Raw genomic sequence first — 20,167 nt, 5'->3', positions numbered from 1 at the left:
CAAATATTTAGCTTTAATTACCCTAGTCGAGTTGTAGGGCATCTTAAGTATTTCACCAAAAATGGAATATACATTTTTTAAAAAAAGCTAAATAAATATTCAGATCAGTGTTTCAATAAATTTATAGACAAATATTCATGAGGAGCAAGGCTGTTTTATTATGTAACATAAATTTTATGTGGGTAGTCTCACACCTCTAATATCCTCCCAGCTGACGTAAAGTAACAATATAATTGATAGATATGTACTGTAATAATGGTTTTGATTAGATTAGTTTTTCTATGAAAAAATTCTATGTCTATATCAGGAATATGCCAGATCATAAATGCAAAATAATAGCTCCATCGAATGGGCTAAATTAATGAACCTCTTCATGCAGCAGCAGACAGCACTGTATAAATATGGAAACTTGATTCTGATAGTTACTATGACTTCTATTCAGCTTTAAAACACTTCAATATACAGTATGTGACTGCTGAGAATACAAGTCAGAAGGTGTTCCAAGTAGTGTGATATCTTTGTCAATTTTTTAATGTTATGGAAACAACGCGTAGTGGAATATCCTAAACTGTATGTTGTGCAATCAAGCAAATGAAGCAGGTAAGAATTACACATTCCAGATCATATTTTATAATACATAGAAAATAAATTCAATAATGAGGCCTTGAGAAACTATTGCCTATTATATTGCCTATTATAAAGAGTACAGAGAAGAGCAACAAAGATGATTAGGGGACTGGAGGCTAAAACATATAAGGAACGGTTGCTGGAATTGGGTATGTCTAGTTTAATGAAGAGAAGGATGAGGGGGACATGATAGCAGTGTTCCAATATCTCAGGGGCTGCCACAAAGATGAGGGAGTCAAGCTATTTTCCAAGGTGCCTGAAGGCAGGACAAGAAGTAACAGATGGAAACTAATCAAGGAGAGAAGCAACCTAGAACTAAGGAGAAACTTCCTGACAGTTAGAATAATTAACCAGTGGAACAACCTGCCTCCAGAAACCGGACAGCCATTTATCTGATGGCTGGGTTTCCTGCCTGAGCAGGGACTGGGACTAAATAACCTCCAAGGTACCTTCCAACTTTATTATTATTGTTGTTGTTGTTATTATTAGTTCTATTAAAGAACAAAAGAGGATTAAAAAAACAATTAATTACGAGAAGAAATTTTTAGCAAATGGTAACATTTGTGTCATCTCCTCTGAGCTCAAAAGTTAAGCAAGTCTAGACCTGGTTAATACCTGCATGGGTGTATCTCGGGGAATTCCAAAAACGCAGGTTAGACTAAGAAGGAAGAAAAAAACTTCCTGGAAGCAAGCAACAAGAAGCAAGTTCTTTACTGTTGCTAGGAAAACCATACAGTAACAGGAGGAACCAAGGTCAATGCATAATGAAGTTCAAAACTAACCAGATAAATATAAGTTAAGCAGACCCCAAACTGAGCATCCAAGTGAATCTGACAGAAGGAGAATATGCTAGAACAGCTAAGTCCTCTTTCCTATTATAAAAAGCAATCTACTAAACCTAATCATATAAATCTCACCCAAACACAATATATTGTATTGTGTAAAAATATCTCCCTGTTGGCAGAAGTCATGAGTATGCAATCACTGCAAAAAGCTTTTGTCTCTCAAAGAGCAAGTTTATATTTTTTAAGGGCAAAATGGCTGCTCTGAGAGACATGCGAGTGATAGAAAACTTGGGAAAAGAAGGATTCATGGGTGACAAAGAGGCATTCTACTCCAGGTGCGACTGCTCCTTAGAATGAAGTTCTAAGGCACGGGTGTCAAACTCACCACATCATGTGTTGCAACGTATTGCAACTCTTTTTGCATTGCCGGCAATGGGGTGGGCGTGGCTTCGGTATGATAAAATCAGCCCGTGGGCCGGCAGTTTGACACCCCTGTATCTAAGGGAAAGAGGTTATCACTGCAAGACAGAAAAGGGAGTTATTCCTTGAAGGTTAAAGACATATAATTTTGGATTAAGGGTATGCCTCTAGGAGGGAAGGGGCTCCTGATTTCGTTAACAAAAGCGCAGATAGATAGGAGTATCTACAGTACATGATCTTAGGACATACATAAGCTGTATAGAAGTACAAGGAACAATATCTTGGAGACAGTTTTGCTCTGTAAGACAAAGAAAGAATAGAGTCCTACAAACTAGAACTCACAAATGGAACTATCTCTTCCACTGATTCATTGTGGATATAGCAAGAAACCATTTTAGAAAATATATTATTTTCAAATTAATTGTCAGTGGTGCCTAGGAGCTGGCTTGGGACATAAAGGTTATGAAACTAATTAGAAACAGTGATAATAATATTATTACATTCAATGAAATAAAGACTGACATTTTTTAAAAAGGTAACATGATCACATTTGAATTCAAAAGAGTAAAGTTCCCAAAAATAGGAGACAAGAAGATAAAGATTCTAGTATGCACAGAGATTATTCAACATTATAGTGGTGTAGGTGCTCATTCAGAATGTGTAGCTTATGTGAGAGATGCCATGAGGTACAGAAACTAATAAGCAAAGCCAGAAAAATGATTAGGTTCTTATAAGTTTGTGACTCCTTTTGAATCATCACTATTTCTGCATAAATATGACATAAAGTGTGATTTATTCTCTACACAAGCCCTAAAATTAGATAAAGAGTACCCAATTAAACAAATGAATCCAAAACATTATACTTGTTCATTAATTTATTGAGGAACATAAATCCAAAGCTACTTATTTGTGTGTGGCAGAAATATGTGAACCACACATACATTTCATGTCACGTAGATTGGGATAAAAGAAACTGATTGGCCCACAATCACCCAATGAATGTCTGTTGCTAAGGATAGAAATGAAAATTGGTCTTCCTGCTGCCAATCCAACAACTTACCATTAATTGAGAGTCAGTGTAATACAGAGAGAAGAAGGAATCCTTTATAAAATCAAGTTTTGCCAAAAAATGAAAATAAACTTATGAAAAGAAATGTAAACAGATGAAAAAAAGACTGAAAAGCACATAGAGATTCAAAAGATGAGCAACCTAGGATGTTGGACATTAGACAAAAGAATCTAATACTATAGTAATATTAACCATAATTGTTCTTGTTCTTTTCAAAAGGGGAATTAAGTGAAATATCACAATTACAATTAACAAGGGTTTTTAAATAACTAAATGGAGAAATTGCTGGTATTCTGACAAAAATATATGTCACATAAAATAATAACAATAGTGCTTAGACTTATATACCGCTCTTATATACCGCTTTACAGTACTCTCTGAGCGGTTTACGTGAACATATCATCCTCAACAATTTGGCTCCTCATTTTACTGACCTCAGAAGGATGGAAATCTGAGTCAACCTTGAGTCCTGTCAGGATCAAATTTCTGGTTGTGGGCCCAATTTGCCTGCAGTGAATAAACCTAGCAGATCTGATAGACTGGAAATTAACCAAAGAACAGGAAACAATAGGAAACAGTGGACAGTGTTCAAAATGGAGAGTGCTTGAGGAGGGGCTTTGAGGAATCATTGTTGAGACCAATATTTTTTTATTTACAAATCATCTGGACTTGTAAATTACAATAAGCTCCTAAAAGATAACTCCCAATTAGTGAATGGGATCAAAGTGACATGTACAGTTTAATGTAAACATTACTGAATGCATAATTGCACAAAATCTCTAATTTAATGCATATATTAGTGTGATTTGAACTGGCAATTAGTGATTAAGAAACAGGTTTGAGGCAACTTAAAAATTTCTGTTTAGAATTACAGTACTGTAAGGGCTGAGACTGGGAGTAAGAGGATAAGAAGGAACTAATGATTCCCAGGCTAAAATGGGCCCTTGTATTTGAATGCTTAAGGTCATCAGGCAATCAGGTAAGTATTTACAGGCAGTAATTGACATACAACAATTTGTGACCATTCAAAGTTAGAACAGCACTGAAAAAAATGACTTATGACTTGTTCTCACACTTACAACTGTTGCAGCATCCTCATGGTCATGTGATCACCTGGCATGGAGGTCAGGTGATCACCACCTTTAACCTTCCCAGTCAGCTTCCAACAAGCAAAGTCAACGGAGGAAGCCAGATTCACTTATGACTGAATGATTCATTTAACAATTACTATGGTTCACTTCAGAAATGTGGCAAGAAAGGTCGTAAAAAAGGAAAAACTCATTTAACAACTGTCATACTTAGCAATGGAAACTTTAAGCTCAACCGTGGTTGTAAGTCAAGGACAACCTGCATTAACTTGGGAGGGTAGGAACAAGAAATATACAAGTTAAAAGTTGAGAATAGATATATTAGTTTCTAATTGCTTTTCTAAAGGGTCAAGCTCTTTTTAAGAATTATGATTTCCTACTAAATTTGGGTATGTGGCCTGACAATTATTAGAACAGAAACTGAAAATAAAACACCTCAACAGACTAACACCTTTATATAATTATTATAAGATTGCACTTATAATGTTCTATGTATAGTTAGCATCATCATACTTGAAGATTATTACAGAGCTAGAAAGACTGCAAAAAATGACAACATAAATGATGAGGTAATCAGAGCAATTAGTTTATGAGGGAGGGGTTTTAGCCTGGAGCAAGTAAGAGATGGCATGACAGGTATATGTAAGATTTGGCATTGTATGAAAAATATACAGTACTTTTCACCATATGGGAATTATTAGAGATAAAAACTAAACATGAACAGATTCAAGACTCATAACAAGAAGTACTTCTTTATATAATATAATTTAGAAAGGGAATTAAACACATTCATGATAGATCAGGCTACCAAAGATGATTACTCTTGATAGCTTTTTTATCGCATCTGAAACCAGCAACATTGTATCTTGAATAAGTGTTAGAGAACAGCAGTGAATAACAATTAACACCCTCCTGATCATTTTTATGAGTTCCCTGTATATACTGGTGTGTGAATATTGGTCTAACTGGCTGGATTTAGAAGGTTCCTCTCTTTTTTGGTACTTTCAAGTCATTGTTGACCCCCGGTGACTGCCTGAACTAACCCCACAGTTTTCTTGGCAAGATTTCCAATATAGTTTGTTATTGCCGTCTTCTTCCTAGAGATGAGAGTGAGTGATTGGATTACTCAGCTGGCTCTGTGACTAAAGTGGGACTAGAACACACAGTTTCCCAGTTTCTAGCCTGATGCCTTAACCACTATATCAAAGTGGGTCTTGGATTCCTTTTATGTTCTCATAAATCTCACAATACATAAAAACTATGATTAGCTAAATCATCATCAGACCTATCAGATAATGAATGTCCTAATCTGTTTCTATAGAGGGAAAGGCATGGAAAAACAAGTACAGTAAGCCATTTATTGTCACTCTATTATCAGAGATTCCTAAAGTATAAGTCATCAGTGAGGGTAACACATTTTTATTATTATTATTACTGATCTGGAATGTTGTGTTACTTAGCATTCTGTTTAACTTCCCTTGTTGTTGTTAATTGCGAAGTCGTGTCCGACCCATCGCGACCCCATGGACAATGTTCCTCCAGGTCTTCCTGTCCTCTACCATCTTCTGGAGTCCATTTAAGTTCACACCTACTGCTTCAGTGACTCCATACAGCCATCTCATTCTCTGTCATCCCCTTCTTCTATTGCCCTCAATCTTTCCCAGCATTAGGCCCTTCTCCAGTGAGTCCTTCCTTCTCATTAGGTGGCCAAAGTATTTGAATTTCAACTTCAGGATCTGGCCTTCTAAAGAGCAGTTGGGGTTGATCTTTTCTAGGACTGACCGGTTTGAACGCCTTGCAGTCCAAGGGACTCACAGGAGTCTTCTCCAGCACCATAGTTCAAAGGCCTCAATTCTTTGGCGCTCAGCCTTTCTTATGGTCCAACTTTCACAGCCATACATTGCAACTGGGAAAACCATGGCCTGGACTATACGCACTTTTGTTGGCAGGGTGATGTCTCTGCTTTTTAGTATGCTGTCTAGATTTGCCATAGCTTTCCTCCCCAGGAGCAAGGGTCTTTTAATTTCTTGGCTGCAGTCCCCATCTGAGGTGATCTTTGAGCCCAGAAAAATAAAATCTGTCACTACCTCCATTTCTTCCCCATCTATTTGCCAGGAATTGAGAGGGCCGGATGCCATGATTTTGGTTTTCTTAATGTTGAGTTTCAAGCCACTTTTGCACTCTCCTTCTTCACCCGCATCAAGAGGCTCTTTAGTTCCTCTTCACTTTCTGCCATTAGAGTGGTATCATCTGCATATCTTAGGTTGTTGATATTTCTCCCGGCAATCTTAATTCCAACTTTTGATTCATCTAGCCCTGCCTTTCTCATGATGTGCTCTGCATATAAGTTAAATAGGCAGGTCGACAGTATACAGCCTTGCCGGACTCCTTTTCCAATTTTGAACCAATCAGTGGTTCCGTGTCCAGTTCTCACTGTTGCTTCTTGACCCGCATATAGGTTTCTCAAGAGACAAATAAGATGGTCTGGTATTCCTATCTCTTTAAGAACTTGCCACAGTTTGTTGTGATCCACAAAATCAAAGGCTTTAGCATAGTCAATGAAGCAGAGGTAGATGTTTTTCTGGAACTCCCTAGCTTTCTCCATGATCCAGCGTATGTTGGCAATTTGATCTCTAGTTCCTCTGCCTCTTTGAAATCCTGCCTGTACTTCTGGTAGTTCTCGATCCACATACTGCTGGAGTCTAGCTTGTAGGATTTTAAGCATAACTTTACTAGCATGTGAAATGAGTGCAATGATGCGTTAGTTTGAACATTCTTTGACATTGCTTTTCTTTGAAATTGGAATGTAAACTGACCTTTTCCAATCCTGTGGCCACTGTTGAGTTTTCCAAATTTGCTGGCAAATTGAGTGTAGCACTTTTACTGCATCGTCTTTTAAGATTTTGAATAGCTCAGCTGGAATACTGTCACCTCCACTAGCTTTGTTATTGCTCAGATTTTCTAAGGCCCATTTCACTTCACATTCTAGGATGTCTGGTTCGAGGTCAGTGATCATCTCATTGTGGTTATCTGGGACGTTAAGCTCATTCTTGTATAGTTCTTCTGTGCAGTTTTGCCATCTCTTCTTAATCTCTTCTGCCTCTGTTAGGTCCCTGCCATTTTGGTCCTTTATCATGCCCATCTTTGCATGAAACGTTCCCTTCATATCTCCAATTTTCTTGAAGAGATCTCTGGTCCTCTCTATTCTGTTGTTTTCTTCTATTTCTTTTCACTGTTCATTTAAGAAGGCATTCTTATCTCTTCTAGCTATTTTCTGGAATTCTGCATTCAATTGGGTATATCTTTCTCTTTCTCTTTTGCCTTTCGCTTCCCTTCTTTCCTCAGCTATTTGCAAAGCTTCCTCAGACAGCCATTTTGCTTTCTTGCATTTCTTTTTCTTTGGGATGGTTTTAGTTGCTACCTATTGTACAATGTTGCGAACTTCCATCCATAGTTCTTCAGGCACTCTGTCTATCAGATCCAGTTCCTTAAATCTATTTGTCACCTCTACTGTATATTCATTAGGAATATGATTTAGTTCATACCTGAGTGGCCTAGTGCTTTTCCCTACTTTTTTTAATTTAAGCCTAAATTTTGCAACGAGAAGCTCATGATCTGAGCCACAGTCAGCTCCTGGTCTTGTTTTTACTGACTGTATACAGCTTCTCCATCTTTGGCTGCAGAGCACATAGTCAATCTGATTTCTAGGTTGACCGTCTGGTGATGTCCATGTGTAGAGCCGTCTCTTGGGTTGTTGGAAAAGAGTGTTTGTTATGACCATCGTATTCTCTTGACAAAATTCTATCAGCCTGTGCCCTGCTTCATTTTGTACTCCAAGGCCAAACCTCCCTGTTATTCCGGTTATCTTTTGGCTTCCTACCTTAGCATTCCAATCCCCCATGATGATAAGGACATCATTTTTTGGTGTTAATTCTATAAGGTGCTGTAGGGCTTCATAGAACTGGTCAATTTCATCCTCTTCAGCACTAGTGGTTGGGGCATAGATTTGGATTATTGTAATATTGAATGGTTTGCCTTGGATTCGAATTGAGATCATTCTGTCATTTTGGGGATTGTATCCCAGTATTGCTTTTCCTATTCTTTTATTGACTATGAAGGCTGCTCCATTTCTTCTGAGGGATTCTTGCCCATCCCTATATAAGATAATATCCCTATATAAGATAACATCCCTATATAAGATAATATGAATTAAATATTGCCTCAATAACAAAATTCTGGGTCACTGAGGAGAAAATATTGTGTCTTTCTTTGTTCTGTCTAGCTTTCTCTCTTTTTACCCTTAACTGATTATAGACATACAAATATTCCTAAAGCATAACACTTCTTTTAGACCAAATATATTTTCACTTCCATACAGACTACCCACTGAATATCCACTGAAAAGGTTACAGGAAGGCTACAGGCATAGCATGTATTTATATGCAAACCCAGTCCATTGCCAAGTTCTGTGTTTATTCCCTGACCTCTCAGATAGAACTGGAAAAGAATCCTATGTAATTTTGGTGAGTTAATACTAATTGTAATAGAAAGTATTTAGTTACGCAGCCTAATTTCCTGATCTGATTATAAAAGAGCTTACCATTTTTCTAATTTCATGGAAGCTATTGAAAAGAAGCTACCTGTTTTGGTTCAAGCTTCTAGTCACTTTAGAAGTAGGTGTGTGTTCACAGTAAATTATTTTATGCAATGAGATTTTAGACTAAACCTTCATGATTCTTCTCAATATTGCTTTAAAGTATTTCTAACTTTGTATGGAAAAACTATTGTTAACTGAATGGTTCCGTTGTAAAATAATCTGCTTCATTCTTAGACATGGAATAAGATAATCTTGAACAGCTCTGGAATTGCATTCACCCAAAGGGATCAGCATAAGGTCTCTCTTAGTGTACACACAGCCTTCCAGATCTTTACTTGTTATTGGAACACTACTTGCTGTATTACTTAGGTCAAAATATTAGCTTCACAAATTTTCCATACACAAGTATCTATAAGGTTTTTTCATCAAGGTTTCCATATTTGATAAAAATCTTCAATAATTACTTTATCAAGTAACTACCTCAACACTGATTCTTAAAGACTAGACCAAATAATTTACCCAAAAGTTTCAGGAGAAGAAAAAACAGACCTGGAACAATAAGGTTTTTTGTGACCCAACATTTAATTACCAATACATATTATTCCAATAATACTGTTTTTCCAGCAATGTTTACTTCCATAATACTTTCCTCTCTATTAAGGTTGGCAAATGCTTTAGATTCATCTCAAAAACATGCTCGGAGCAGACAAATATATTTGCCACTCATTACAGTATAGTAATTGCATCTTTTCCTAGGATTATATGGCAGGTATGTAGCACAGCTATATGTCCTCTAAAAAGGTATGGTTGCTTTAACAGGGGTTAAGGTTGTGCTTGGAGCCCCTCCCAAAATTTTCTCAGTATACTCAGGAGACCTCCCTTTGACCTGAAAGTAGCCATGTTGAGCCTTTGAAAGATGCTTCAAGAAGAAAATAAAAAAGTCACTTCACTTGCAAGCAAAATATCTCATCTAAATGGCTTGCTGATCTCAACTAGTTCTGCTGATTGAAATTGAAGTCTAGTTTATTAATAAATAAGCATTAAAAACACATTTGCTATAGTATCATTGAAGTTGTTTTTGACAGACCAAAAGAGCAAAAGATCACTTTTTTTCCTGTCAAATAATTTAGAATATAGCATTTTCTCCTAACCAATTAGGATATATATAGTTTTCAAATTAACCTTGTTGCAGTTGTCTGCCAAGATTAGAAGAAAATTCTTTGCAATGACATCATTAAGAATTTAAATATGTGATCTCTTTGAATAACCATGATAAAAACTGACTTACTACATTTTAGAGAGCAAAATTCCATTTTATTATTATTATTTTAACATGACTAAATACTTAAGCCCAAATGGGCAATAGTTCATGTTAATTTTGGCCCTTGTTTATATTTTAAGTCCTGGATGCCCTGATGCTTTTTGACATATCTTTTTCAGGAATTTAATGTTTCTGAAAATAATACTACAGTAATATCAAAGAATTCTGAAGCTCTATTCAAATTTCAAATCTATCCTTAAACTATAATAAATTTATTTTCCTAGTTCTTATACAACCCAAAGAGGATGTTCACTGCATAAGAACTAGCAGTGGACCTGGGGAAACAATTTACAGAAGTAACAAATAAAACATCAGAAAACAAATTAAAGTGGAAGCCCATGAATATTAATAGATGAAAACAAATGAAACATAATAGGAATGGAATATCTTGGAAGACAGTAAGCATATTATCTGAAACGCTATACAGTATTCCTGCTAAAACAGTTTTGTTTGTCCCCACTAATTCTACCCCTAGTACTTACAAATAACAAGTTATTAAACATGGAATGTTGGTCTACCAAAACCAAACTTTTGGGCTACTGGACCCATTTTAAGATATTACTGTTACTGGCTATCAGTTGTAACTAAAACTGTAGGCAGGGCCAGTTACAAAACTGTTACAAAACTGTTATTTAATAGAAGGCAAACTAACATTTTTGCCTACTACACAAAAGCAGGTTCCCAAAATCATCTTTATCACTTTAACTATTATTTTTCCTAGTCAGGTTAGCGCAACTCTAAAAAAAAGACTATGCTGAAGGTACAGTTTTATTCCTAAGAATGCACTGCCATCTATGTGATTATCAAATATATGCCGAACTAAAGTTTATTTGGAAGATGCTACCGTACTTTGCTTCGCAGCATGCCAATTTCTTGTCTATTTATGAATTTTAAGTAGAAGAAACTAAAATCAGGTAAGGGAGGACTCTGGTGATACTAAAAAAGATTTTAAATCACTTTTTTCTATAGTAAGCTATATATAATTCAGTATAGCTGAATTAGAATAACACATCTACTATTTACAATTCAGAGGCATTAAGAAATAAATCTGAGTTTCTTCAGAAATTATCATCAGTGTGAAACATTATGTCAAACTATTTAGTACTTAACATGGAATGCAGGGATTTAGATTAAAAATTAGTACAAAATGGCTTAATGAAAGCATCAAAAATTTCAACAGATGATAATTGATTTCATTACCACAGTAATGTATCAGTTTAAAGCTCTATTTTTAAAAGCCAGCTATAAATAATTTGTATTTATTTTCCTCTAAAGTCATTTGTACAATATTTAGTAAAACAATTCTCATGTTCGTTTAGTAATAATTGTGCATTTCCTGCCATATTTCCTTAATTAAAAGCAAAAATCATGTCAGAAAATAAATCAAAATAATAAACAGCAATTATAGTTTACCAAACAGTATGTTGAAAATTCCTCAACATTTCTTTGTTCAAAAAGAAAACTTATATCAAAAATATTTCAGATCCTTGAATCAAAACAAATTTAAAAAGGTAGCTGCAGATGCAGAAAATTTGCAGTTTGAATAGCAATTGGCACAGCGCTAGCTTCTCACAGTACCAAAATGAGCCGAAAATATGGCATGTCACAAAACTCAAATAAATGTACCTCCCTTATTTTCTCCCCACCCCTAAATGTTTTACTTTGAAAAAGTACTGATTTTGCAGATTTTTGAAAGCAGAAGGATTAAAAAAGTGGAAAGGGAGTGCAGAAATTAGCAGAGGTGGCACTACCTGAAAGCTCATCAGAAAGGGGAGTGAGAACAATATCAGGCAAGAAGGGTTTGGAAGTATGGATCAGGACAGGAGCACTTTTAGCACTGCGTATATAGGCCGATGGCAGAGCACATTCACCAATGGATCGGCTTCTCATGGCTTTAAAAAAAGGAAAAGAAAGAAGTAGGGAAGGAAAAAAAAGAAGAGTGACTATAATGAAAGATTGTGTCACAGAAAAAGCAGCAACAGAGAAAACAAAGAAAAAAGGAAGAAAAATTAAATTAAAACATTTCAGCACGGCAGATACTGGCAGAGCTGTAAGGAAAAAATAATCAGTGGGCACATAAAACATTTTGTATTCATTTCTTTCAATGCAAGACAAACAGTAACACTTATATTTTCATAAGTACAAAAACCCTCAGTATTCAAAGTAAAACACTGACAGACCAATGTTATACATGTATGTAGAACTAAATCCCCAAATTGAATGAAATTTAGGCCCATGAAAATTTGTGTACGATTGAAGCTTAAAATGCTCTATGTTTCACTCCATCAGGGTTTGAAAAATATTGTCATAAACATCATATAAGAGAAGAAAGCAGTGTCCTATACCTACACTTATTTTCTGTTTTGATTATTTTTTAACAACTATTTCTCATAGTATATCTAAAGTGCTTTTACTTAATGCCCGAAGTTTGTGGATAATGATTCTGACAGTCTCAGTAATACAAAAATACCTGCGACTATACCTAAAATTATTTTCTTTGGCAGTAAAAATAATTCTCTGAATCGCTTCATTAATTCAAAGAATAAATCTTATTAACCTTCAGTGAAATATTTACAGACATTTGCTATTATTATCAAATCAAACTAAAGTTCTGTTGAAGCACTGCAATTCAAAGCATGCCACAATAACAAATTACAAGATGTGCCTTTTTTTAATGGAAAAAAAGACAACAAGAAGAAAACAAAACACAAAAAGGGCACTTAAACACAAAATGAAATCTCAACTAACTTAATTTTTTGGATCTAAATTACCATATTTCTTTGCTTCAACATAGCAACTTAAGTATTGCTTTTAAAGTTCATTTTTTAATGAAATGGAAAGAAAAAATATTAACATAACAATATTTTATTTAAGTTAAATCTAATTTAGCTTTGGATGTTTAAAAGAGTATATTGGAAAAGACTGCGTTATTAATCATGGTATTTTAAATGCTAATTAATACTGTTCTTTACAGCTTAGTTTCCTCATTTCCTATTCCTTTTCAAAATTCTGCAATATTAATTCAATGAGAATCTAAAGAAAAATGGGTATCAGCTTGAATGTTGGTTTGCTTCATTTAAAAAAAACTGAAATGGATAAACCAAACTTTAAATACCGTATATTCCGGCGTATAAGATGACTGGGCATATAAGACGACCCCCAACTTTTTAGAAGATTTTCAGGGTTTAGACAGTCATCTTATACGCCGAAAAATACGGTACAATATTGAATTTCTGTTTATAGATGAGCACAATAGAAGCTCCATTCCTTTGCTGCTAGAAAGCAAGTGTTGCCCACCACTGCTTCCCTAATGCTTCCTGAACTCAGTTGGTATTTTTTTCCCCATATATTTTATTGATTTTTTAAAACATAAATCACTTAATAGTTGGTAAACAGTGTGTTTGCTGGGTTTACATTTGTAAAGAAAAATCATTAACAATTGGTTTCTATAATCTATAATCCACATAGTACATTTAGTTGATTTCCCCCTTTCCCCAAAATGTCTTCTTTGCAAACCTTGAAATAATATAGTTTTTATTATTTTGATAAAATATATTTAATCTTTAAATATTTCATTTAATGTGCCTAGTCAGCTAATCCTTTAGGTCTTATTCAAAATATTTTTTTTCTTTTTTATACCTTATAATTTCCCTAAATTCAGACTCATTTAATTATCTAAAACATTTACTTCATCTAGGCCATTTCAGCATATTATATTACTTATATCAAGGAATAAAATAAAAGGGGGGGAAACCATACAGTATTATTTAAGGAATTCATCTCTCTTAGAATGACATATGTATTCAGAATCTTTTCTGTTTCTTTAACCATATTCAAACAAATGTTTCTTTTTTAAATATTCTCTCTGGTAGATCCCATCATCTATTTTCTTAATTTTCACTTTTACCAGTATCTTTCTTAATCAATTGATTTGCTGAATCAAATTTTTTTTCCATATATTCATGACTGCTGCTATAGGTATAAGAAGTAAATACACTGTTTTAGTGCTTATTTCTGTAAAAAAAAAAATAGGGCTGGCCACTAGGGGGCAGATTGGTTTTAAATTCAGAGAACAGCTACCCGGTGTATAAGACGACCCCGGACTTTTGAGAAGATTTTCAGGGTTTAGAAAGTCGTCTTATACGCCGGAAAATATGGTAAACTGAACAAAGGTGAAGTAAAAATAGTAAAAGTGTGGTTTTGGTAAAATATTATATGTTTTCCATAATATTTTAGATTAAAATGCTGTTTCATCTTTAATGCAGGCTCCCTCTGGGTTAAACATGTAGGCATAATGCCATGTTCAATCACAATTCTTTAGCATGTTTTGCACACCAATTTTACTTTCTATAATTGCATGAAAAATATGATGTATTGTGACATTTAAAATAGATTTAAACAATATTTTAAGATTTAAAATTGAGTTTAAAATAGAGAGGGGGGAGGAAGGAATCTGTTTTACAACCATTACTTTAACAAATAGGCATTTTTTGTTGTTTCTTAAATGTATAGTTATTTTTTTCTGTCAATTTCAGTTCTTTAGAAAAGGAAATGAATTTTCTGTTTTTCAAGATCAAGATTGTGATTTAAGGGTAGTTGGTTTTATTTAGGCTGCTCCTGATCTACAAAAATACAAAAGGGCTTGTAACAGAAAACTCAAGTCAATTGTATTTAGTTCTTGTTAAAGGATTCCTTTAAAACAGCAACATTCAAATTTTGTTTTCAAGGAGAGATATGCAATGTCAGAAATTCAGAAAGTGAATAAATGAAAAATGACCTGACTAAGTGAAAAGGGCAATATCAATGTTCTAGAAATACCTAATTAACTTCAAGGCAAGTTCCAGTGGCAGACTAGAGTCAATAAGCATTGGCAGGAATAACCTCTCTAGTGAAATGGGACACTCCATTTCATAAAAATGTCAGTCATATGAACAATATTTATATCTCATCTAAAGAGTTGTGTGCAAATAGACTATTTGATTAAAAATAGATTTAAACAGCAAAAGCTGCTTCTAACAATAAATGTCTAATTTTTAAATAGAGAAAGAAACAAAGGATTGCAAAAATAAAACTATACACAAAAGTATGTTTCAAAAGATAAGATTCCTCACGGATTAGAATATATGAAATAAAATGACAAAGTCTTATACTTGAAATCTGATCTGTTCCATTTTATAGCAAAATTTACCTTTTCTAAGCTGAATATAATAGAGCCATTTGGAACCCTGTTCTCCGAATCCTCAATAACTTATACAATACAACTTAAAAATCCACCGACATGTCTTAAAAATGTCTTATATGCTGTTTACAAGTATTTGGGTTCATCTGTCACTGTACATAAGATTCAACTTTTTAGCAGCTTTATTGTTTAGTCATTAAGTCATGTCCAACACTTCTCAACCCTATGGACCACAGCATGCCAGGCCCTCCTGTCCTTCATTGTCTCCCAGAGTTTGCCCAATTTCATGTTCATCTTTAATAGCATATCTAGGCAAATACTTAAAGAATGACACTTCATAGAAAAGACAAAAATCAAATGCTGACTCCTTATATTCCCAAACTGGGCAAAAAATGCATGCAAATTTTTAAAAGTTTTCCCCAAACTCTTGGGAATGAAGAAGACTCAAGATTAAATTTGTAATCTATTTATAATGTATTTGATACTTTTTTCTTTACAAAATGAATTTTGACTACTACTACAGATACTTAAAATTCTGCAAAATGAAAACAATGTTGGTCCCATTCTATTGTTGAATAGAAATCTAAAGCAAAAAATTAGGAGTCTGATAAGTCTCTTTTCTGACTAACAAAAATATAAATTTCCCATGAACTAACATTATATTTGTTTATTTTGTAATACATTCTCAGTTTTAGTTACAATCATTCTTAAAGCTAAAACTTCCCATATTCCAATTGGGGGTGGTAATCAGATTTATAATTTATAATTCTAGCCCCTTTCCTACCAGAAGGGAAAAAAAAGGTGAATTAACCAAATTTATGTCTCTGATTACTGGCTGAGAGGGAGCAATTAAGGAGGAGATACTATTTATTAAGATTTAGTACAAGTACATATTTATAGAGTGAATTCTAATTATTTGTCCCTTATCCATTTTACTTCATATCATTTTATTGTGATTCTATGTTTTGCCCCAATTTGTCTGTTAACTGTTTTTCATTTTCATATAGTTCTAGATATTCCATCTATATGTTCAGTGGAGCCAAAGTAAGCAAAGCAACAAAAATCAATTTTGATAACACCACTATAAACATGTGATGTCTGCTCCCAGGCTGAAAAATACAAACAGGAGTATATGAGGAACAATTCACAGATCAGTTATTACTTAAAGAGTAACTGAATATGTCATAAAGCAATAAATATTTTTATATAAACATCTTTTTAAATGATAAGCTCTCCTTACTAGAATTTAAACTTATAATGAAGATGCTGCCTAGTAAGTTTTAAATAATACTGTCCTGAAATCTTAAAAATGCCACTTGATTTAGGAATAACTGGCAAATTGAACAATAGGATACATAAGAATTAAACAAAATCGGGATCATTTTATATCACTGAAATATGTTGCTCTTGTTCTGACCAGAACGTTTCAAGAAATGAACTGCAAAATACTTCCCCAAAGCACATTAAAATGATAAACTTGGAACAAGTCTTTATTTGTTTGTTTGTTTGTTTTTTCCAGTGGAAAATGTAAATGGAATACTTTGTTTTTATTTTTTCTGATAAGGGACTATTTTAAGATAGTACGATATCAAGTATTTTAAGATACGGTATTTCCAATTTTTCATTAATTGTTCAAGCTGAACATCACAAAAAAATGAACTGCCCAATTCTGAATCATACATTAAGTTGAGAATGTATGGGGGAAAACAGGAAATGGGATTATGAAATATATTATTATTCTAAATTATAAACATGGGAAGAAAGATTCATATATTGCTATCAATCTTTATTTTATGAAGGAATTCTCAGATCTATATAATATTTTTTTTTAGGGAAATGTAGTTCCATTATCAAATCGCTATCATTCTTGTATACAGAAACAAACTACACAGTATAAGAAAATGCAAGGAACATAATGGATTTTTTCCCTTTGGCTATATTGATATTTTCACAAGAAAAGAAAGGATTCAGTCCTTTGTTCCCTGGCTTGCTTCCTCTTATTGACTTTAGAGCTAGATATTGATGAACTCACTTCCACTAGGTTTCAAAGTAACGCAAGTGGGATAAACTATGCTTGTTCGCTCACATTCAAAAGTCAGAAAGTGGTATACAAACTGATAAGCGTAAACAACATGATTACTGCTGATCGAAAGCTAGTTTAGAAATTTTAAAAATGAACGCATTTTTTCTTCTACACTATGGTTGACTTCCAGATAAATACAAGCAAGTTTCTATATTGATTTTGGGATTTTTCTCAGCTTTATTTTGAATCTTCTTGAAACATTATCTCTGAAAAAAGTTATGTTTCATTAGAGCATGCACATAAAGCAAAAGTCTAAAAACATTGTGAGGACTGCAATGCATTTTATTGTGCAAGCTAAAGGACCTTAACCTCCACAACAGACATTATCTGGTCCATATTCCCACCTGTCTCCAGTTCTTTCACTCATATGTATACCTCACAAAATCTGCATATTATTTTATCTGATTTTATATCAAACTTGACTCTTGTTATGACCGCTATATTTATCCTATGCTTTCTCATTATAGCCTAACAACTGATGTTGCAAATGAAGAACACGTGACCATTATGTGTGAGAAGGAAGACAGAACACTGCCTGATGAGGTTCCAAGGTATCAAAATACCAAAAATTTCTTTCAATCCTCAAAGAATGAAAATCACACAATATTAGTTTGCATAAGAATCAGAATTTCTGACATATAATATCAAATAACTGCAATATATTTAAAGAACAAACTACTTTCCAACTTAGCCTTGGGCCTGTAGCAAAACAGATTATAGTTGGAATGACTAAATAGGGATATGCAAAGCATATACTGTAAACAAGGCACTTTGTAACATGTAGGAACACAACGAAAGCAATTCTCTGAACTGTTAAAGCAGGCAACTATTCCCAGATGTTTCTGCATGTGTGTGTTTGCATATGCACTTCATTTCAAGTGGTCCCAGAATAAATTTCTAACAGTGTTCAATGCACATGAATGTTGCGAAAGATTCAGGTGCTTTAATGATATAGAAAAAAAAGCTTCTCTCATCTATGTAGCATGAGTCACCTCTTCTGAATGTTTTTTAGAGTCCTAGAAATATTTCCCCAGTGATATGAATAACTAATTTGAAGAGTAATGCAATAATATTACATATTACTGTAGAATTATACGTAGATGGCATATATGTCTATACATAAAAGTGCAGCTCAAATATTTGAAATTTTAAACTTAGGTACTGTATGTAAAATTAAGGAAATATTTGAGGATATCTTTCTTCTTTATGCTTATACAAAGGAACATCTGGATGCAGCTATTTATAAATTGCATAAAGTATACCGCTACACTACTCTGTATAAAAAGTGATTATGGGGTCATTTCTAAAATTAAAATAGGCTATTAAATATATAAAATGAGATCTACTTGGGATTTGAAACTAATTTTGTTTGGTAAAGATGGAAGGTGACTGATAGGAGAAAGCCAGAAAGCTAGTTCTGTTCATTCAACTGTTCTGAATTGGTGCCTTCTGGATGTTCTGGATTAGAATTCACTTTCATACCTTGGAATGATGGAAGTTTTAGTCCACAAGTGTTTGAGGGCATTAGGTTAAGAAAGGCTAAGCTTACAATGACTGACTGCAGCTTTGAAGCCTTTTCCAGTCTTATGCTGAGATGCCAGACCACCCTCATGCAAAGCATATATTTTAGATTTGGTAGGGAGACAAGAGCTGGACAGACCTTAAAGATGGGATGTACAAGATATGTGCAAGGGTTATGAAGCAGCCAGGTGGCTCAGATTATTGGCCTACCCTACTATATATGAACTTTCATTAAAGTTTCTCTCTAATCTTTACTCACATTGATATCATAATTCCTAGTTGACAAACTGCTGTCTGCTGTGCATTTCAAATACTTTAATTTAAGACTGAGGCTTGAAGACAATACTATAATAATCTTGCAAGTTATGATGGTAATTTCTTTCAATCTTTCCTTAGCATTCTAAATACATTACATACATTAACTACATTATGTATTTAGCTTTCTAAATAGTTTGGTGTATTCACTAGATTTTTCTGACTAAAAAGACAGAGCATCCTTGCTAACCATCCACTATTTCCCCATAGTTTTTATGGCTTATAGCTCTTAAATACTAGGGAGAAGGAAGACAAATGGAAATTTAATATTTAAATCTCTATGTGTGTCTTCCTATTAAGCAATTCTGGCATTAGCCTTATTCATCTTAGTACAATACAGATGAAATACTTAGCATAAGATAAGTAAATTTGGTTACAAATCAAATGTTGAACATGAAGAGAATTCTTATGTCTTGTATCTCATAACTGAGCTTCCCATCAATCTATTTTAATGATTTTTAAAACCTAACCTATGTATCTGTAATTTTTAAACATTAGCCAGAAAATTTCTGGTAAATTTATGATATGCCATTTGATGTATTAACAATTTGCAAAAAGAATCAGGATTTAGTATTTTCTTATTATTCTATATATTTCTGTAAAAATATACATTGCCACAAGCTATTATGTTACTTAAAATGGTCACTAAGCATGTAAGAACAATGATTTATCAAACCACTGAATTGTTGTATTTGGAAAATAGTCTTATATTAGAAATGTATTATTTAAGATTAAGTTCTAGTTTTTTTTACACTTTTTAATAGGTAATACAGCACTGATCTCTTTATCAAATTCAGAAAATGGAAGCATTCAGTGTTTTTTTTTCAGCATTTATTCCAAAATTGTAGAAATTCATATCTTAAGTAACTTCTGTAATTAATTGCATTTTTTTGGCTATGGTAGTTTTAAACAGTTTTTTTTACCCTTTTCATCTTTGATATTAATTATATTTTTATTTTTACAATGAGATTTTGTGATTGAGCCTAAGACTTTATAGGAAGGGAAAATAAAAACTAAAATGATATTACTAAAATTCAGGAAACTTCAAGAAGATATACCTATAGTAGGCCATTTTTAAAATGTCAAATCTAGATTCCAGTTTTGTTAGTTGATGTGTATACACTGGTTTATAGTACCAAAATATAACAACTACATATTTAGA

At 33.6% G+C, this 20,167-nt stretch overlaps 1 protein-coding gene across 9 annotated transcripts in view; it reads right to left on the bottom strand.

Annotated features, from left to right (window-relative positions):
* The window catches only part of RALGAPA1 (Ral GTPase activating protein catalytic subunit alpha 1), a 128,623-nt gene that overhangs the window by 81,082 nt on the left and 27,374 nt on the right, over positions 1-20,167 (bottom strand). For 7 of the 9 annotated variants that reach the window (XM_039351822.1, XM_039351821.1, XM_039351829.1 and 4 more), the window contains exon 17: positions 11,659-11,799. The exons of the other annotated variants lie outside the window; for them this stretch is intronic. In XM_039351822.1, coding sequence (XP_039207756.1) covers positions 11,659-11,799 — 141 coding nt within the window. The remainder of the gene's footprint in view (positions 1-11,658; positions 11,800-20,167) is intronic. 9 annotated transcript variants of the gene reach the window in all.

The sequence above is a fragment of the Crotalus tigris genome, unplaced genomic scaffold (genome assembly GCF_016545835.1).
Source record: "Crotalus tigris isolate CLP2741 ecotype Arizona unplaced genomic scaffold, ASM1654583v1 scf7180000018371.15429387391:27106975, whole genome shotgun sequence".
NCBI lineage: Eukaryota > Metazoa > Chordata > Lepidosauria > Squamata > Viperidae > Crotalus > Crotalus tigris.
This window is presented reverse-complemented; position numbering and strand designations above follow the sequence as displayed.